The sequence below is a fragment of the Diaporthe batatas genome (assembly GCF_019321695.1).
Source record: "Diaporthe batatas strain CRI 302-4 chromosome Unknown Contig00009, whole genome shotgun sequence".
Lineage (NCBI taxonomy): Eukaryota > Fungi > Ascomycota > Sordariomycetes > Diaporthales > Diaporthaceae > Diaporthe > Diaporthe batatas.
The window spans coordinates 880,431-901,813 of record NW_025408556.1 but is presented as its reverse complement, the minus strand read 5'-3'; the positions used below and the strand labels follow the sequence as shown (position 1 = coordinate 901,813).

General features: G+C 42.8%; 5 protein-coding genes across 5 annotated transcripts; all 5 read right to left on the bottom strand.

The window, feature by feature from the left end:
- Positions 1-641: 641 nt before the first annotated feature.
- KVR01_008366 (uncharacterized protein) lies at positions 642-2,303 on the bottom strand (the record flags this gene model as incomplete). The annotated part of the gene is made up of 3 exons (XM_044790547.1): positions 642-1,288; positions 1,374-1,992; positions 2,265-2,303. The coding sequence occupies 3 exons, from the start codon at positions 2,301-2,303 to the stop codon at positions 642-644; spliced, it is 1,305 nt and encodes a 434-aa protein (XP_044643344.1).
- Positions 2,304-9,642: 7,339 nt separating this feature from the next.
- KVR01_008346 (uncharacterized protein) lies at positions 9,643-13,983 on the bottom strand. The gene is made up of 2 exons (XM_044791335.1): positions 13,668-13,983; positions 9,643-13,608 (listed from the first exon to the last, which is right to left on the bottom strand). Exons 1-2 carry the CDS (start codon positions 13,718-13,720, stop codon positions 11,400-11,402), a joined length of 2,262 nt encoding a protein of 753 aa, XP_044643324.1. The 5' UTR covers positions 13,721-13,983; the 3' UTR covers positions 9,643-11,399.
- A 358-nt stretch (positions 13,984-14,341) lies between these two features.
- On the bottom strand, positions 14,342-15,693 carry KVR01_008186 (uncharacterized protein; the record flags this gene model as incomplete). The annotated part of the gene is made up of 3 exons (XM_044793560.1): positions 14,342-15,012; positions 15,189-15,371; positions 15,462-15,693. 3 exons carry the CDS (start codon positions 15,691-15,693, stop codon positions 14,342-14,344), a joined length of 1,086 nt encoding a protein of 361 aa, XP_044643164.1.
- A 995-nt stretch (positions 15,694-16,688) lies between these two features.
- Positions 16,689-18,159, bottom strand: KVR01_008289 (uncharacterized protein). The gene is made up of 2 exons (XM_044784026.1): positions 17,767-18,159; positions 16,689-17,699 (listed from the first exon to the last, which is right to left on the bottom strand). Exons 1-2 carry the CDS (start codon positions 18,008-18,010, stop codon positions 16,960-16,962), a joined length of 984 nt encoding a protein of 327 aa, XP_044643267.1. The 5' UTR covers positions 18,011-18,159; the 3' UTR covers positions 16,689-16,959.
- An 886-nt stretch (positions 18,160-19,045) lies between these two features.
- On the bottom strand, positions 19,046-21,344 carry KVR01_008225 (uncharacterized protein). The gene is made up of 5 exons (XM_044794115.1): positions 21,221-21,344; positions 20,790-21,163; positions 20,496-20,712; positions 20,000-20,415; positions 19,046-19,919 (listed from the first exon to the last, which is right to left on the bottom strand). Exons 2-5 carry the CDS (start codon positions 21,039-21,041, stop codon positions 19,251-19,253), a joined length of 1,554 nt encoding a protein of 517 aa, XP_044643203.1. The 5' UTR covers positions 21,042-21,163; positions 21,221-21,344; the 3' UTR covers positions 19,046-19,250.
- Between the last annotated feature and the right edge of the window lie 39 nt (positions 21,345-21,383).

Genomic DNA, 21,383 nt, shown 5'->3' with positions numbered 1-21,383 from the left:
TGCCGTTGCCGGCCTCTCAGCCAACGGCATCCCGGGAAGCGGATATGTATCTATTAGAAATTACTGTGAGCCAGTTACATTGAGCACTTGGGGTCGTCGGAAGGCGTCAAAGGTTTGGGGAGAAGACAGAGATTTGCATCCATCATCTGAGACATGCAGTGAGGGCAAATTGGTCCAGATACCCGCCGCTTTCCAAGGTTTCTTCAGCCATACTCAATGCTTTAGGCCTTTTTTCCTTGCTCCTCAAGCACTTCAACGTTCTCGCCCGAAGCTTTCCTTGCATTCGAGAACAATTTGAATACAATCACGCGCTGTTTCAATCTATCTCCGCACATTCTGACACGATGATTGAGGTGCTCTCGAGGCAAGTTCCTAGCAGTCAGCAAGGTACCTAGGGCTGGGGGAAAATTACCCAAGGATGTTGCCTCACAACTTGGAGCATACTTGCTTCAAGAGTGACTGCTTGTTGGCAGGCGCTGGGAGACCGACTTGCATGCGGGTACTTAAGTACCCCTTCCACGAACTTCTATTTCGATGCGATGTCTGAGCGAGCTACATGCATGCTTGTCTACGTACATGATAATACAAGGAACGAAGCCTGGGTTCTTGCGTACTGTGGGCACACAAATCCGGTCATACTATTATTTCCCAGGCAGCACCGAAGGCTTCTCCGACGCGTCCAGCGTCACGTAGTCAACAAGCCTGTTGGTCATCCTCTCACACCACGGATCCACATGCGCCGTCCAGAGGTTCGCGATAAAGTACAGCATGGGCAGCCAGATGAACTGCCACAGGATGAGGGCCAGGTCCCCGGGGAACTTGAGCCGCGTGATCTCCATCTCGCCCTTGTCGTTCTCGTGGTCCGGCGGCGCCTGCACGCCGTAGAGCATCCACACCAGCGTGGTCTTCATGAGCGGGCCGTGCAGCAGGTACACGGCGAAGCTCATCCTGCCGAGGAACAGCAGGTACCTCCCGCTGAGGAGCCTCTGCAGCGGCGGGCTGAGCAGGACGCCCAGGCTGATGAGCTCGAGGCCGATGCCGCTCGCGAAGCGGGGGAAGTCGGGGTTCTCGGGCAGGATGGGCCGCATGAAGTCGAGGAGGATGCGCGACCACGTCATCCACTCGGCGTGGCCCTCGGGGAAGGAGGCGAACGTGAGGCCGGCGAAGACGAGGGCGGCCGAGAGGATCTTGCTGAGGCGGGCGCGGTCGGATATGAACTGCGTTGTTGATGGGTGGTTTTGCAGGTCGGCGATGAAGGCGCCCCAGAAGAACTGCATGCCGAAGGCGGCTGGGGGCGGCGAGGCCATGTCAGTTCCAGCCCACACATGAGGACGAACGAACGAACGAACGTCTAGGGATCATCAAGAACTCACAGTCGCTAGCACAGTAGAAGTAGACCCAGAACCCAAAGCTCGCCATGATCCGATACCGCGGCTTCACGTACGCCGTGGCCACCATGAACGAGTAAACCCACATGCTCCCCTTGAGCAACGGCAACAGCGTCCACTGGCTGTTGTCATAATCGTTCCCCGACCTCGTCCACGTCGTCACGATGCAGTAGACCAGGTTCGCCAGGGCCTCGCCCAGGTACGCGATCCTGTTGGGGCTCTGGACGTCGATCCACCAGCTGTCCTGGTGCTTGGCGACGGCGTACAGCCCGAACTCGGCCATGAGCCACGACACGGCGGTGGCGGCGGCGGCGGGCAGCACGAGGCGGGGGATGCGCCGCAGGGCCGACTTGCTGATGGACACGAAGGCGGCCTCCTGGTTGCCCTGGCGGCACAGCCGGATGGGCTTGAGCGCGCACACGTAGCCCGTCACGAAGGCGAAGATGGTCACGCCGATGCGGCCCTGGATCAGGATGCGCAGGTAGGGGAGCTGCATGAGCCGCGGCGGCGCGCCCTCTGCTGACGTCGCGCCGAAGAGCTCGCCGTCCCAGGCGCGGGCGAGGTGGGTCATCACCACGAGGGCGGAGGCGATGCCGCGGAGGCCCTGTGAGGTGTGGTGATTTAACGAGGTTCCGTTCTGGAGTGAGACATGGCCGACTGCATGGATTTCAAAGCTGATGCCTGGCCATGGCCATGGTCACACACAATCTCCAAGCGTTTGCTATCTCTCGACTGTGCTGTGTGATGACTTCATCTTCTTGCACGCCTTGGGAGCGGTGGACCCTAGGCTTGGAACAACACGAAGGAAGCCCTTGAGGGTATTTCACTCCCATCTTGAAAGAAAACACAGTGAAAATAGGGTGGCGGTATACTCACATCGACCCATTTGACGTTGCCCTCCTTTCCAATTGCCATCGTCTACCACCAGGTCGCATGGGTTAGGAAGCGCGTAATCAAAGTCTGGGATCCGCTGCGTGTCCGCTAGCCGAGGATAAGGGAGGACAGCAGTTGGTTTGCCAGCGAAGAGAATGGCAAGGATGTGATCCAGATCTGATGTTGGCGCGCGTTATCGTGGGGCTCTCTTCGATACCCAGACAACTTGGACCATCAGAGCTGTGAAGCTTATCAGGAAGGACAGGCAGAAGTGTAGAACCTCAAACAGCCGTCTTCGAAGTGTCACCGCAACAATCAGTCGGGACCTGTGGGTCGAGGGCAATGAGGAAAGGAATGACGGCTCTGTGTCATGGGGGCTGTGCCACAGAGCGGCAGGGGACGCGACGAGGGAGCCCTAGCTTGGCAGCAGAAAAGAAATATGATCACTTTTACAGACAGGCAGTAATAATAAGGGAAAGAGGATGGTGGCCCCCGAGCTCATGTCGGGGGCTTTTCCAGGGTAAGCAAAACGGGAATCGAATGAGCAGTTGGTGCTGCACGCTGCAAGGGGTCATCCGTTATCATGTGGTTTTGGCCGTCCAGTCCTGCGCCAGGGACCCATCCATCCTCTCTCGCCCTCGAAGATGTCCTGGGAGATGGATGCTCCCCGGCTAGCTCTGGACATTGTCACTCATTCACGCTGGAGTAGCCATGTTCCTTCCAGCCCGATTGTAGCTCCCGTCTTACCCGGCTGGGCTCTCGTTCTTCAAGAATAGCTCGCGGCCCGTGGTGGCTCGGCCGCAGGCTGGGCGGGTCAACGGCTTCATGACATCCACACGCGCGCTTATTAAGGAATGCACTTCTGCCATATCCCATGATAGACCTTAACTTACCCTGGCGTGTCGCCTTCAACATAATATCCCAGGATAGAGAATTCTGCACTCCCCTATAAGACTGAGAACTTGTATTGCCTTATTTAGTGTAGTTAGTCCCACCTACACTACTACCACTAAGGCTTAAAATTGTAAGGTATATTATGAGACTTTTCTTACTTGGTAATCGCTATTGTTTGTAGGTAAAGCGCGTATAAGTATAGTAAACTAAAAATATATGTATATAAAATATGGTGGTGTTATGGTATACTAGCCCCTCTCCTAGCCCTCTTTACTAGTATCTATATAACAACTATATAAAGTATTAATAGTAGGTAAGTTATATATATTCTAATAGTAATAATTAAGCTTTTTTTATTAATATTATTTTTATATTATAAAAATTATTATAAAGTAGGTTATTAGTATATAAAGCTTATAGGTTTAGTTGTAAAGTAATATATATAAAGCTTTTATACTTTATAATTATTTTAATAGGTAGATATTATAATTAGCTATATTTATTTTATTAAATAATTATAAATTAATAAATATTTTATATATATATAGTTTAGTAAAATTTTAACTTTATTAAAAATATAATATTATAATACTATTTATTAATATTATTTATTTTTTTACCTTTTAAGTATAAGTATATATTTATTATTATATTATAAATATAATTAATAACTTATAGGTTTTTATTTAAGTTAAAAATAGCTTTTTTATATCCTTTCTTACTATTAATATTAAAACTATTACCTTCCCTTTATATAAATTACTTTATTTATTATATATAAAAAACTATTATATAAATTTTTATAGTTATTTTTAAAATAAATATTAATTTTATAAATATTATTAATATAAAATTAAGGGTTATAATTATTGCTAAGTTTGCCTAAAAAGCTATATAAGTAGTTTACTTTAAGTTAATAGTAACCTTTTTAGGCACTTTATACTTAATAAATTGCAAAGTTATATAACTAGTAAAATTATTACCTTCCTATCTCTATTATATTACTTATAAACCTATATTAACTATCTTTATAGTTTAATTTATTAGTTATTTATTACTTTATAATAAACTTTAAATAAAATATGTAATTCTAAGGCTAGTAATTAAGTAATAATATTTCTTATTAAAATAATAATATAATTGCTCTATTTATATAAATAGTTAGTATTTATATAGCCCTTATATTATATAGGTAATATTTAGGTAAATATAATAATTAAGTTAGTTATTATTTAAATTTATATTAAGTTAATAAATTTAAAATTATAGCTCTACTTAATAATATTTATATAAATTATATATATAATAGTAACTTATATATGTATAATATATTATAATTTACTTAAAATACTATATAGCCGCCTTTAATCTTTAAACTATAATAGAACTCTTCTACTTTTAATTTTAAGTCTAATATTTTTAATATTTTTATAATAAATAAAGATAAGACTAAAAATATTAATAATAAGGGCTTTTTATTAAAAATAGTAATTTTAATATATATATAAATAATAATAAGGGTTATTAAAGCTTATATATAATTATATTAGTAGGGGTAACCTTTAAGTTAGGTAATTCTAAGTTAATTAAGTATATTTTATTAATATAGTACTTTAGTATAAATATAAATGAATATTATAAAGCTCTTATAGTAGAGAAGAGGGCTAAATATAGGTGCCTAGTTTATAAATAATCCTTACTATCTATAATACTATATTATTTATATTAATTTTAAAGTCTATATAAGTTAAAGAACCCTTTATTTAAAGAATTATTGCTAATTTTAAAAGGTTAAAGTATTTATAATTATATAAAATTATATATTATTAGAAAAAATTAAGACTAAAATAAAAGTTTATAAATACATTTTAGTATTTATAGGGTTTATATTATTTTAAGCTAATAAAGCTAAGTTAATATTTTTATAATATATACTACTTTAATATTATTAGGGGTTTATACTTTTATAATAATATTTAATAAAATAGTATTATATGTAAATATAAAAATATAATATTTTATAGCTTATAGTAATTATAAATATTATAATATATTATTAAAAATTAAAAAATGGTAAAAGTAATAAATAAAAGAGATATAATATTTATAATAGTATAATAGGGGTAATAGTTTAAAATAAAGTATAATAATTTAGTAATTTTATATATATATATACTTTCTTTTATAAACTTTTATAAAATTTAAAAAAGGGTTTTATTTTACTTTATTATTTTATAGTAAATAGTAATTATTATAATATTTTATTTATAGAGTATATAAAAATTAAAGCTATTAAATATAATAATAGTAATTATATTTATTATATAAATATAGTTTAAATTTTAATACTTAGTAATTTATTAATAAAATAGTATAAATTAATATATAAAATATTATTCTTATTTATTTTTATATATTTATTTTATTAAATAGATATTAAGTAAAATATAAATTAATAATCTACCTTATATTATATTAATAAATATAATATATTAAAAACTATTATAGCTATTAATTAATATATATTATATATATTTTTATTTAGCTTTTACTATTATATTAGTAGTATTAATAAACTAATAATTTAATATATTTAATAATTATTATATTAAAGGTTTTATTAGTCTTTTATAAATAATTTATATTTTAAATAAAATAAAAGGAATTGTACTACTCTTTTAATAATTACTAACTTTATTAAAATAATTATATATAATTTATAAAAGACCTTAAGGACTATATTATTAATTAAATATATAAATCTAGATTTAAAATTAAAAAGGTTAGATATAAAAATAAAAATAGATTAAAAAGTAATCTTTATATTATATTTATAGTATAAAAAAATAAAAATAATAATAATGCGTTAATATATAAACTTATAGTTGTAAATAACTTATAACTATAAGTGAGGGTAGTAATAGGTTATAATAACTTAAAGTAGTTAATAATATTTATTATAGCTATACTTTAAATAAAAAATTATAATAAACCTTTTATATAATTATTAATTATTCTATATACTTAATATTATTAAATAAATTTTATACTTTACTTTAATATAAAAGTTTATATGTTATAATATTATTATAATAATTTAAGGTAAGATTTAAAGGTTATATATTATAAATAATATTATATATATTCTTAAAATATTTAAAAATATATATTATAATAATTATATTATAATTTAGTTATTTTTATTAAGCTATAAAAATAATAAAAAATAAAAATAATTATTAAAATTAACTATAAAATACTTAATAATATTAACTTACTATTAATATATATATTTTAAATATATAATTAATATTTTAAGTAATAAAGGTTAACTTAAAATATTATTTTTAATAATACCTATAAGGTTAACTATTTTAATATACTTTTTATTAAATTAATAATATTATATTAATAAATATAAATTTTAATATAATATTTTATTTAGTTAATAGTAAATAAAAACTTTTAATAGGTTTTAATAAACTTTTATAATTATAAAAGTATAGGATATTAGCTTACTATATATTATATTAAGTAACTTTAATAAGGTATTTAAAATATATTTTTAATAATATATATAAAAGGAATATAGTAATAATATAATAGCTTTATTATTAGTATATTATAAAAATATTATTTATAATATTAAAAGAAGTAGTTTAAATCTTTTAATAAGATATAACTTAATAAAAATAATAATAAAAAGGTAATAGTATTTTAAATATAGTTAATCTATTATTAAGAATAGTTATTTCTTTTAATTAAGAATATATTATACTTAATAAAGTTAATTAAACTATTATTATAAAAATTACTAAGTAGGTAGTATAGTATTATATCTTTTAATACTAATAATAAGGCTATTTATTTTATAAATATAAAGGATAGCCTTAAGCTTTTAACCTTTATAAGAATTAATCTACCTTTTAAATATATATAAATAAATAATATAAATAAAATCCTCTATACCTAATAAAACTTTTATTATATAAAGTTAAAAGAAATTTAAAATTAATTTAATATATAATATATTATAAATTTAAAAGTAAAATACTATCCTAAAATATTTTTATATTATATATTTCCTATATATATATAAGTTTTATAAATAGGTAATAAATAAGTTGTATAATTAGGGTTTTATATAACTTTTAAGGTAAAGAGTATATATATAGCCCTTAAAAAGTACTTTTAAAACTATTTTATTAATCTTATTAGGTTTTATAATATAATATATAAAATATTTAAATAATAATAAAATATATATATTTTAAAAGTTATATATAATAAAACTAAATTTTATAGTAAATTTATTAAAATATTATTTTTAATTATATTTAATATTTAGTTTTATATTAAATATTAAAATTCTTAATATATAATATAAACTTATAATTAAAATAAAAGTAATAAAGTTAAAATAATTATTTATATTAAAAGGTTTTTAAATAATATAGTCTATTATATTATTATATAATATTAGAAATGCTTAAAAATAAAAATATAAGTTATTTTTATCCTATTTAATTTATAAAATAAATATATAATTTATTATATTAAATCTATTAATTAAGGCTATTTTATTATAATATATATTTACTAATTTATACCTCTTATAATAATAATATCTTTACCTTAATTATTTCTATATATATTAATTAATTTAACTTAATAATCTATTATTATAATAAAATATAAAAGCTATTATATACTTAATTTATACATAATACTAAATAGAAAAGTATATAAATATAATATATAGTAGCTAAAACCTAATTTTAAACTTTATAGGTATAAATAATAACTTTTAATAAGTTTATAAATATAAAATATAATTTATTATATAATAAATTAATTAAAAATATAAAATTAATAAATTTATTAAATAAATATTAAATTTTAAGTAATAACTTTAATAATTTATAAAAATATAGATAAAATAATTAAAAGTATAAGTAAAAATATAGATAAAATATATATAATAAATATTTAAAGTTATAATTAGGTAGTTATAATTACCTTTATTATAATTATCTATATATAGCTATTATAATATTATTTATTAAATTAATATATACCCTATTATAATATTTATAATAATATTATTACTTTTAAATTAAACTATACTATAATTATAATTACAACTTTAACCTTAATATATATAGCTGCCTCCTATTTATTTATTATAACTCTATAACCTAGCTTATATTTTTCTATAAATATTACTACTTTTAATTATAATAACTAATTATAAAATAATTTATAATTTTACTCTTTTATTAATATTAAATATAATATATAATATAAGGTAAAATAAAGGTATAATTTACTATAAAATATTATTAGTTAGTAATTATATATAATTATTATAAAAATACTAAAATAAATATATTATTTATTATATTTATTTTAATTTTTTATAATAAAAATAATAAAATTATAATTAATATATTTTAATAAATTAATATTATATATAATTTATAATTTATAATATATTTTATATAATAATAATAATAATATTAATATTAATAATAATATTAATATTAATAATAATTTATATTTAAATTAATATTTTTAATATTATTAATAATAAGTTAAAATAATATAATTAATAATATACTTTACTTTATTTATTTTTATTTTAAATATTTATTTAAACTCTTTATAAATAAAGTAATTTTTAAAAGTTAAAACTATTAAAAGTATTAAAAATAAAAAAGAAAAGTTTTAAATTTAATTTCTAACTTAAGTAAATATTTTTAATAAAATATTTTTATATTATAAAAACTTTTAAAGATTTTTACTTATATTTAAATTATTAATAATAATTAATATTATTAACTTATATTTTATTTAATATTTATTTAATAAAATAAATATATAAAAATAAATAAAGGTAGTATTTAAAAATATTAATATATATTATACTTATTATATAGTATTAATTAATATAAAACTATTATTATTTATTATTATTTTAATTATTATTTATTTTATAATTTAAATTATTAAAATAAATAAAATAAATATTTTATAAATATTAACCTATATTATATTTAATAAATACTTTTATTATATTATAAATTATTTTATTACTTTATATATACTTTATTATTATAAGCCTATATTCTCTACTTATTATTTATTAAAAAATCCTTATAAATTAACTATTAAACTTTAACTTTTATAATTCCTTCTATATAAAAAATATTAAATAAAAAGTTAAAAGTTAACTTTATTAATAAATATACCTATAATCTTTAAATTACTTAATAGAGATTATAAATACTTAAAATTAATATCTATTATTATATTTTTATATTAACTATACTATTTAGTATTATTAGATTATATAATTTTTAAATTATTAGATACTAGGTAATCTAAACCTATTAATAGGTATAATAGTTAGGTGTAAGAGAAGTTTTGCAAAGTACTCTTTAAGCCACATTGCCTTAACGATAGCAATATTAGTGGGGCAAGTTCTGTTTTAGGTAATACAAGTCCTTAGTCTTATAGGGGAGTATAGAATTCTCCATCCCGATAATATCCAATGCCGATGATGACTAGCGAGCAGCAAGGCGTCGTAATGCCCTTCCCTGCCTGACCCTCGCAAGAACCGACCACGTCGTGTTCGTGGTTGCAACCATGTCGTGCCGAAGTCCCGGGTACGACCAAGATCTCGCTTCCCATCTGGGAATGGTTACGGCGATCATGCGGCTGGCCGCTGGCTTGGCCTGGCCTGACTGGTCCAGGCTCATCAGCGCAGCAAAATAAAACCAGCCAGCCCGACCCGCCCTAGATAGCTAGACCGTACCGACTGAACGGTGTTTGCGCGGCACTGCTAACCGCTTTCCTCGGTGCCCTAGCTTTTGGGGACTCCATGCTAAGGAAATAAACAACAAGGGGACAGAGCGCAACGGCTCATTGCTGGGTGATACGGTGGTGGGGGCACCAACGAGATTTGGCTTGGCATCGCGAATCCTACGGCCGGCTGTGCTCACAAGCTGGTCAGAGTTTTGGTGATGGCAACGGGGTCAAGCAACGCAAGACTGTTCCGCGATGTCACGGGCTTCATAGGGCAGCTCTTCTGAGATGCTTGACAAAGGGGAGCGTTTCACGTGGGAATAAACATTCCAAAAGGAGGAAGGGAAAGATGTGCCGACGCCCCCACCACCCAGCCCCGGCACTCTCTTCCATCTCACCTTGAAAAATCGCGGCGAGACAGGAGAGAGTCAGTGAGGCCGGGAGAGCAAATGGTCAAATTCGCGGAATTGCCACCAGCCCACCCCACCTGCCGTCTGGTAAGGGCGTCGATACCTCGATGCCGGGAAGGGGGACGCCACGACCCGGCCTTTTGAGGTATTGGTTTGATATACCGCTCGGAATACAGAGCTGGATCAAGGAAGGGTCTCGCCTTGTGCTCCACCTTGCCGTGCGGAAAAGTGACAAAAAGGGAATGAGAAGGTGGTGAGACATGGGGAAGCTTTCACTGAGACACATGGGGGAACAAGGGGCAGCGCCCTTGGATCCAACAGTCTTTTTCATTTCTTGTGCCCTTCAACGGCAGGCACGGGTATCGTATCTGTACAAGTGGAACAAGATGGCCTCGGTGCTGAAGCCCTTGCGTATTTCGCTCCTGTCTTAGCTCAGCAAGAACTCAAACGTGTCATCCTCTGGCGCCTCGCCGTCCTCGTCGTCCTCGTCAATATCCACCAAATTCTCCGCAAAAAGGCTCAAGTTACTGCTGGCTTCAGCTTCCACTGTGCTGGACTTTCGTTGATTCTTGGTGGTTGCGTCGGCATTTGCCCGCTTCTGCGCGCCAAAAGCTGCAGCTCGTCTCAGGTCCATTGGATCCCACTTTCGACGGTCCATGGGGCTTTGGTAGTTAGCGAGTTTTGATGTTGGATCAATCACATCGTCGAGCTCTCTCCTATTTCGCACGTGTACCACAGGATTCCTGACGCGCGAAAATTCGGGCGAGTCGGTGTACCGCTCGAAAAACACCTGCTTTTCGGTGACAGCAGGGTATCTTTGCCCGGGCGATCGAGGGTCAGGGTCATCTGCAGCATCGGCCTTTGGTAATTTAGACTGCCTGTCCTGCATTTCAGTTTCAGTCCTGACCCTCTTAGGCGGGCTGTCTTGTCTCCCCTTTGATGCTCCCTGCTGCTGCTGCCGCTGTTGCTCCTGCTGCTGTGTTGTGTTGTTGGCGCTGGCCTCTGTGTGTGCCGTCTCATAGAGCCTCTAACCCTCCTCGAAGAACACCCGCTTTGTCCCGCGTAGCCTCTCATCTTCCATCTGTTCTAATTGCTGGTCCAACTCCATGAGGTCCATGACCTCTTGCTCGATGTCTCGCTCCTCCGCGTCCAACTCGTATCCCGCGTCGGCAGCTGCATCCAGCTCATCCATGAATTCTAGGCCCATGTTGCCTCGTGACGGGGTTTCTGTGGGCTCCAGCTGATAATCGATCGGTTCTGGCTCGAAGTTGTCTTGAGATCGGTTGAAGCTAGGGGCAGACCGGCCGGCTGAGGGTGGTCGAGCACCAGGGCCGCTGCGCATGGTGAGGTCGAATCTTGGAAGATGTTTCGGAGTTCGGCCAGGATTTGGATGTACAATGATGGCGGTCGGCGATTCCGCTGCTACATTTGCAGGGAGGAGGCGCTTCAGGTTCTTGGCTGGGAACCGGAGGGGTGCTGTGTCGACATCTTGGAAATCGTGAACCACGACAAGTCTGCTCTCGCCGCGCACAACTACCTCGACGGGGAGGCCTGTGCTCTCCTCGGCGGGGGGTTCTGAATCGTCGAGGTTGTAGGAAGGCTGGCGCCTCTGGGGTTTTGGAGTCGCAGCGACACCACAGCACCGCTCACCTAGCAACCCAGCATTGAGCTCCAGCAGGCGGACCATGCGCGAGGGCTGCGCTCCGCTGAAAAGATTGACGCCGCCACCTGCACTTCGTCGGACTTGGGCATCCCAGAATTTGGCGACGACGGGGATGACACAAACGATATTATCAGTTCCACCCATCCACAAGACGGCGCTCTCCTCCGTGTGTACCGATCCCCTAGAGCTTGGCAGCTGCACGACTTCGACTCCGCCTTTGACGGCAGCCAGTCTCTCCGGTCCACCATTCATCATCGACACGAGGGAGTCACGGCGTCCAACCGAGTTGAAATCGTTAGCCCCAAATGAAGATTTTTGCGAACCGGGGTTACGCAAGGGGCTTGTACCCTCGAGGTGTCCTGAAGCACAGAAAGCGGTGAGAGCGGCTCCTCGAATGCCCGTGTTTTGTTTTGAGAACATTGACCCTCCTGCGTCATTACCAAGAGGCCCAGCGCCCTCCACATCCCATATTCCCCACTGCCCGTCCGCCAGGAGGACCAAGATTGCCCTGCCGTGTGATATCCATTGGGCGCCGACGATGGGTTTTCTCGAGCACGGCGAAGTGGTTGCACGGGCAAAAGGCGGGTATAGAGACAGCAGCCACGACCCGTGAGATGGCCAAGGGCCTTCGGAAATGTCATCCTGGGGGATTGAAGGGATGGAATAGTCATAGACGCGGACCGCGTGTGGAGATGCGACAGTAAGTAGTTGGCTCGAGTGAAGGGGATTGAATGCGACGTGTGACAAGGGGCTCGGTAGGTATTCGGTCTGAAACGGTTCGATGGGAGGGCCGTCCGAGGTAGAGTTGATAGGGACATCCCAAAGCCGTAACGTGCCGGAGGCGTCCTTGCCGTGGACAGCAATGATGGCACGCGCGGCGGAGCCACCCAGACGAGCAGGAGATTTGCTCCGATCAGAACTGCTCGCGCGACGAGGTAGCAATGTCATGGCGATCCCGTCAGGACTCCTGTTCTGGCCGCCCAGCTGGATAAGGGTCTCGCCCCATTTGCCCTGTCCCACGACGCCGGCCAGTAGGTTGGATCGTAGGTCCTCTCTTGATATGGCCTCGTGCGAGGGCGGCGTCAAGGGCAAAGTGACCATAGAGACTGAGCCCCTCGCAGACGTCACCGCAAATGCCATCGTCTCGGAGAGGATGTCAGTTTCGCCTGGCTGCTCTCCCGGGTAGCGAGGCGCAATTGGTGGAACAGCAATATGCAGGATGTCTGTGCCAAATGCGAGATCCAGGGACTGGATGACCTCTGGGTAACCAGTGGCGTCTTCGACACTCTCCTCCTCGAACTCCGGCTTGTCAACGAAGGCAGCTGGTGCAGAAGTGTCGTCGTCGTCGTCTGAATCGATGATCATGACGCCATCGTCAGCAGAAGCACCAGCGCCGTTTGTTTTGCTGCCGCCGGCCGGTTTCGCAGATTGGGGTTTGGCGGGCTTCAGTCGGCGACCGCCGCGCCAGACTACTGTAACTCCATTCTCGTGGCCGTAGAGGAGGACGGTGGATCCTTGGGGTGAGGGGACGGGGTATGTCTTGACATCGTGAACTCGTCGATTAAGGGAGTATCTGAACGCGGGCGGTCAGCTAGGCGCACTGCTTGCTAGGGGGTAGCGCTGTCTCCCTACGTGTATTGTGTGTTCTGGGCGGTTTGCCGCACCCGTGGCTTGAGCTGGGTCATGATGCGAAGTGTTGGTTGTTGTTGTTATGGCTGGCAGGGCGGGCAAGCGAAGCGACGGCGAGGGAATTGAGGGAAGAAGGGAAGGGTTGCTGAAGGGGAGGCGCCCACAGAAACAAGTCTCTGGGGGGGTCTTCCACAAGTCCGAGGATGGGTCAAAGGTTCATGTCGAGGTTAAAACTGGACAATAACAAAGACCAAGACAGCCCCTCGAAGTGGTTGCTGCAGGCATGGACCAGGCTGGTGTGCTTGGCTGGTTGGCTGGCTGGCTGGCTGAAGTGGAAAACTTTGGAAGCGCGCCAGCTCCAAGCTCGACGCGACCGTAGCTTCAACAAAAGGCCCGTGCTCCCTTGCTCCTTGCTACCCTGCCCAGGTGTCCATCTGGATTACATAAGGGCAGCCGGCTCATGTCACTGTGCCAGGCCAGCAAAGCGCCATTCATCTGCACCCCTCCAGATGCATGCAAGATGAAATGGGGCGTTCTCTCATTCTCACAACGGCATGGTCGGCATCAACATTTGATCATCAGCACGGTAACAATTTCGCATTCAGAACCTGATGAGTCTAGCTAATAAACCAAAGAGAAACCCGGCCCCAGACCGCCTCTGCTCAACTCGTCTCGCACTACATCCCACCATTGGTTGGTGGAGGGAACACTACGCCTGTGAAATTGAAATTGGGATTGTCTCGGCCTCCGCCCGCAGCCCAGATCGCAGCATGCGACGCATACGTGTCCCAGTTCGAGCTCGTGTTGATGCCCACCTCATGCCACGCGAACAGCCCCTTTGACACGTCGTTTCCCAGCACAGCATAGTTCAGCATCGGGTCGTATGCCGACGAGGATGCATACCCAGTGAACATGTCGCCCAGGTTCGTCGTCGCGCGGATCTTGTTCTGGTTGTACGGCGGCAGCGCCTCGATCATGTCCCTCAGGTCCTGGTCAAAAAAGAACTGCGAGAGGTGTGCCACCTTGCCGCCCGAGTACGTCCCGTTGGGCAGCACCTGCGAGCCGACGTGCGCGATGATGTGGTGGTGCGTGGCGCGGTTTTCGTAGTGGCCCGGGAAGGTCGTGTCGAACCGGACGACGCCGTCCGCATCTGTCTTTTGCACCCCCCGGAGCCAGGTGGTCTTGAGACCACCCTGCCCGCGGGCGCTGACACCGCTATACTTGCCCGTCGTGTTGCAGGACCAGATGTCGATGAGCAGGTCTGCCGGCTCGCACGTGTTGATGTCGATGAATTGCATCTCGAGGTGCATCGGCACTCCGGCGACGCCTTCGGTGACATTTTGTCGGACTATCGCATGAGAGGTCAGTTTTCGGTTGATGTATACAAGCCCCGTGCAGCAGCAGGTTCGAACACAATTTCCCAGTGAGCTGCAGCCTCGCGATTGGACAAAAGACATCAATCCACACCGCGCCTGCCCGTTCTCGGTGAAGAAAAAACAAAGCCCACGACTTGAAACAGCTTACTGATTTCCTGTGACACAAAGTACGGCCCATTCGCGTTGTCAGGAGTCAGGATGCAAGACGCGTTGGCGCCGAAGATGTCCTCGGCCGGTGTTGAAGGGTTATAGGAGACGAGACCCGTCTTGTTGTGGTCCACTGCAGCCCACTTGCGAAAGTCTGCAGCACTGCGGCGATGCAAGAAAGGGGCTGCGACAGGTTCTGTCAGCCTCAAGTGCTCCTGGAGAGACCACGGCGAGGGTTCTGGCTACTTGCCATCAGCCAGCCCTATTTCCTGGCGGAGCCTCTCAAAGGTGGCGGCTCGCCGAGCAACGGCCGCTGCCCTGCGTGCCTTCACCTTGGGCTGGTCCGCGCATGCTTGCAGGGCTCGTGAGTTGACCTCGGCGACGATGTGGTGCCTCGCGACCGCCTCTATTTCCGCCCTCTTGTCGTACAGCTCTTCGGGATGTGCTGAGACTAGCTGTCCCAAACTGGCAGCAAAGGCCACAAGAATAGTTGGTGGAAATATCATGGTGTCGGTTGCAGTCCTCAGCAAGTAGGTATTGTATCAGCTGTATGCGTTCAGAGAGCATGGAGCATCAGCAACCCCTGGGAGACTTGGTCTGTCTATTCAGACAGCTGCTGATTTATATCAGTCATACCATTGTGATGGTTTGTCAATCTCAACATCGTCTATTTTGGTCATATCCGGGTGAATTTGTTGCCGGGGTTGTTCCGCTGTACACGCGTGCCAACCCCCCCATAAGTGTAGATCCGTGGTTGTTATATTATGCAACAGTGGCCGAGAGTGCCAGATGGAGAAGCGGAGTTGTCAACGGAGAGATGACTTGTCTAATATATTTCTTCCTAAAATGGCAGACCAACTTCTTGGCAGGCCCGCGTAGAACCAGAAAACAAAACTCCGACTTTGCTCGCGCCAACCTGGACCTCATATCGCTATCCCCTCACGCGACGCCCAACTTGGTCTAATTGCTACACAAGCATACGGGAACCACGACTCAATGTTTTAAGTGGATGAACTCCCAACCCAGCACTTTCGGGCCTCATTTGCGTGCATCTCGCGTTAGATGGCCTCAGCTCCGTGATCAAGGCTTATGCTTCATTGGGAACACCACGGCAGATCATACGCAAGGAGCGGGGTGGGCTTAGTGTTGTCTTTTAATTAACTGTGGAGGCTGTCAGTCATCGGTCAGCAGACACTTTCTTCTTTGGGGAGCTGTGTCATTGGGCCTTCGCAGTTGGTTGGCGATAGCGACCGAATTCGATTCCAGAAGCGGCTTCACTGAACGTCATTATCCCTAGGTCGGTAGTTTCCCAAGACGGATTTTGTGTGTGCGCGTCAAGATCCTATCTCACGACGGCGTGGAAATGTTCTGGGGTGTAATTACTAGGCGAGCACTTGAGCACTGGACGGAGTCAATCCTTGAGCTTGTATCGTCAAGAAACTTTAGAGCAACCTTTGCCGGTAGTGCCTTTTGAAGCAGTGCATGTAACTTGTAACGATAATTACAACTGTGGTGTTTTCTTTGTTCTGTTTAAAAGCGACAAGCGATTCCTCAGGCGGATTCCTAAAGCACACCAATCACCAACCATCTAGGTATCTATACTATCTCATAATTGACTCCCTCATGTGACAAGTTTCTATACCAAATCACAAGCCAGGCCAACCAAACGCCGTCGCAGAAAATGGAAACATTAGAAACAATACGGAACCTGTAACAACCTTGGAAGCATCCTGTCTCACAAGCACTTGAGGACAAAGGAAAAGGAGTCTCATCTAGTACGGCTCCGTAGCTCTACCATAGCTGGCACGTGCATTGTACTTGGGCCCAGCCATCGCGACCTCGGCATCCGAGGCATCAGCACTCGGGCTCTGCTTCTCAGTGGCGTACCTTTTCCCGCCCAGCATGACAGCAGGGTCAATGGGCACAAAGACAGCCACGGCGATGATCATCATGGCAGCATCCAGGGCGATGAAGTACACCTCGTGGGTGATGAGGTGGCCCCTCCAGCCCTGTGCGAGCTCGATGGTCCGGTAGATGCTGCGGATGTAGATGACGACGAAGCTGAGGAAGATGGCGCCGAGGACGAGCTTGAGGTTGCGCGTGACGGCGTCGCGGAGGCCGAACCTGGCGCTCGAGATGCGCCGGGCGAAGTCGCCCAGGAGCACGCCAAAGAGGGTCATGGTGGCGAGCTGGAACACGATGCCGCCCTCCATGATGTGCGTGCCGCGGTCCTGCTGCTCGTGGGTGTCGGCCATCGAGGCCATCGCGCCGCCGACGGCCTGGATGACCAGGGACACGATGTCGCAGGTGCAGAAGATGATGGTGTACCATTTAGCGGAGAGGAAGGAGGAGGAGCGGCCCAGGTTGTGGATGAGCTGGCCGAGGAGCACGTAGAGGGCGGCGCTGAAGAAGACGGGGGCGATGATCAGGGTGACGATCTGCGAGAGGAAGGCATCTCTGTTGTATGGACACTTGGCGGCCCAGGTCCGGGAGGCCCATCCTATCAGCTCGGCTGTACAGAGACAATGTGAGCAAATACTAGTAGATGATACAAGAAATTCAAAAGCAAGAATACTGACTTAGGGCTCCCAGAGCAAATAGAATAGATGTTGACTTTCGCAGCTGGAGCGATCGGAAGGTATGGTAGAGAAATGGGACGGCAAATAGGACGCTGAGGACGATGCCTCCGGCGAAAGATGGGATGTAGCCATAGCTAGGCTCGAGAAGATCTGTGTAGGCATAGCAGCCTGATTGGATCTCTTTCATGCGCTCGTCAATCTCGGGCTGTGTCATGTTCGCAAAGAGCGGCTGTGAGGACGACATTTTGGCAGTGTCTGTTGTGCTTGAACAATATGTCGGAGGCAAGATCGTAAATTAATTATCGCTTAATGCCTAGGTAAATGGCAAGATAGCGAAGAGAAATATAATACTTGCGGTCTGTTTGTGTGGGTGAACTCAGGCGCTAATGAAGAGGTGATACGAACGCATCGTCAATTTTGTAGCACGAAGGATGGCTGCAATCTTATATCTCTACTTAGGTACGTTTCTAAACTCTCCAGCTGAACTCGGCCGTATGTTGCTGACGAGTAGGAATAGATCAGCCGGGAGGCTTAGCACTCGAGGGCTTGCAAGCCACGGGCTGTTTTTGTTCCTCCTGCAACGGGACAGGGAACAAATGAGCCTCAGCCAGGATGTAATCCTGACATTTGGGAGGATCTGATCCATCTTAGCTTAGCTAAGATGTTTGCGCTCTATTCCATTGGCTCGTCTCAATGAATCAGTGACTTGTCCCAAGGAGGAATTTTAGGCTCAGATCTGGGAGGGTCAAAGTCTGCGACGCTATGTGCACTACGGTTGGTTTGAGCAGGGCCCGTACTAGAGAAGTGGGTCCAGAGCGAGATTCTTTCTTTGCTGGCGCGAAGGATTGAGAGAGTCGACTGGTCGCGTCTGAGGCTCAGGGCTGATTACGCACTGTGGCTTGGTCCAGTCTGACCCCCTACCATACGACTGGGGCTAATTAGTCTGAGCGCCGTCAACAAAAGAAAGATGGACCTCATGCCTTTTGTTGTGCCACGTGTTGAAGAATCGAATATGAGCTCCCTGGAACTCGGGTGCGAGGACAAGGCTGTGGGCTCTGTTGTGCCGACGGAGACGGACTTGCATATCTCAAGCCCGGTCTGACCCCCCCCTTCTTCACTCACCGACAGCCCACATCCATGGATACACCAAACCAGTGAGCAAAGCCATAAGCGACAGAAGTACTATGCCCCCAAAGCTGACAACTAGTTGAATTTATAGCCATACCGGAGGTAAGAGAAACCGCACATACACACAAAGTTGTTACCGAACAACTCTGTTCTCCTGTTCAGGTCTCCTCGCTCGTAAAGGTAGAAAATAACACATATGATATCTCAGAACCAGCACATGTAAGCAGTCATCTAGGATCATTCTTCCTTGCTTATCTATCCCTGGAGCCAAGTCCTCCGTCATTTTTTTTCGGGTAGCCCGTCCTCGATTTTTCACAATGGTTCGACTTTTGAGCCGCGCTCGACATATACAATCCTCAGCGCACGGGTCTTTCCATCGTATCTTGTGTTTCAATTCCCAAAGGGGCGATAGGCGCATAATACCCGAACTTCTCAAACGGGTCATATTTAGCCTTGAGCCTCCTAAGCCTCCACAGCCGCCAGTCCTCGTACCCATATAGCGCCTCGAGGCTCTCGTCACCGTGCGCGTAGTTTACGTACGCATGCAGGGGCTGCCCGCTGCCATCCCTCAACGCAGTCCTCATCCGCGTCCCAAAGTCAGCCGCCATGTCATCCAGGGTGTCGTTTCCTGGTGCATAGTACATGGTTGGGCTGGCCAGGATCTGGTTGAATCGGTCCGGGTACGCCGTCTCGTCGGCGGGGACGGCCTCGACCCCCCTGGTCGAGTAGGCCTCGAGGAGGACGAAGGAGTTGCGCAGCTCAGGCGGGAGGTTTTTGTAGATGTCTAGCGTTGCCCGCAGGCCGGGTATGCTCCATCTCCTCAGGGACACGCCGAAGAGCATCGCGCTGCTTGAGCCTTTGGCACAAGCTACCGTGCCGTACGCTGCACCTGCCACCGCGTTCATGCCTGTTATGTCCGTGGTGCCGGCTTTGATGCTCACAGGGATCAGAGAGCGGGCGTGGTCCGTATATATCGGCGGCACTGTCCCACGGCCCTGCCAGATTAGCCAGAAGACGATAACTGGCTTTGTTTCGACACGGGTCAGTATGAGCTGCCGGTGATACCCAGTCCACGGCCCGATACAGACAGAATAAGCTTGCTCACATTCTCAGAGTCAACATCAGGGCGAAACTCGAAGTGCCCATAATGCGATAGCTCAACCGGCCGCGGCGAGCTTGCATCACCCTCCAGCAGCCCGTTGGCCCATCCGAACAACGCCTCCAGCTTGTCCTGCCTGAAGACGTACTCCTCGTAAGCCCACAGGCGGCCCTGTCCCGGCTCGACGTCAAAGATGCGGTACTCGACCGAGGTCACGATCCCGAAGTTGTGACCAGCGCCCCGGATCGCCCAGAACAGGTCGCTGTTCACGGTGGGTGAAGCAGTCACAGCGGTCCCGTCGGCGAGCACGAGCCGCGCCGAAAGAATGCTGTCTGTCAGCAAGCCGTGCTGGCCCTGAAGCCAACCGTGACCCCCGCCGAGCATGGGGGATATGATACCTGCGCAGTCGCAGGCAGTGGCGACTACGAGAACAAATTCATCAATCAGTTCGGGGTACGTGTGGGTGTGTCAGAGAAAAAGACACAGCAGCGTTCTCTCATACCGGCCTGCTTTCCCTTTGCCCATAATGCGGCAATCACCTCGCCCGACTGGGTCCCTCCGCCGATTGTCGCAGTCCTGCCGTCGTCAGAGATGCGGACATACGCCATGCCGCGCATCGAGATGCCAATTCCATTCTCGACATTGCCGAGGTCCCATGTCTCGCCATGGCCGCCCGTGATGGCAAGAAAGGGTTTGTTGAAGGCGTCGGCATACCGAATCTTGTTTGCCACGCAGATGTTAGTTCATTCGTCTCAAAAAGCACACGATGGATACATGTAGAGGCATTTCCAAATACCGTATTCCGAACATCCTCTTCTGTTACCACCCTGACCAAAGCATCCAGCTGGGGCTTCTTCGCTGCCAGAGTGAGGGTACCGTTGGTAAAGCCCTCGGACCCCGGGAAATATATCGCAGCATCTCCCGACAACACAGAGCTCAGGGAGCTGAGAGCAGGATCAACTGGGCGGTGGGTATCTTCCACTGCGCATACTGGAGCCAAGCACAAGACCTGAGCCAGCGTGCACAACACAGTGCTTGTGGCTCTCATATTGGAGTGTTGTACGGCGATCTAACATCAGTGGTAGGTGACAGAAGCTGCTGTCACGCCTACAGGGCGTCGAGATCTCATCGCACTCGAGAAAGTAGCGACACCACACCTGGGCATCCATCCTATTGGGCCTCGTCAATTGCTGATATCCCCCTCCCGGACTCCTGGAGTAAGCTGACCTGCAGTGTAGCTCCGGGGAGTCCTCGCCCGCAGGTGGGAATGGCTGGGATGGCGGCGCCATCGACGCGTAGATAGATAGCATGTCTGTTGATATGCAGCATGCAGCGGCATGGTCCAGTGCTGTGCTACCGTGAACCTTTTATCAGTCAGTCACCCAGTAGG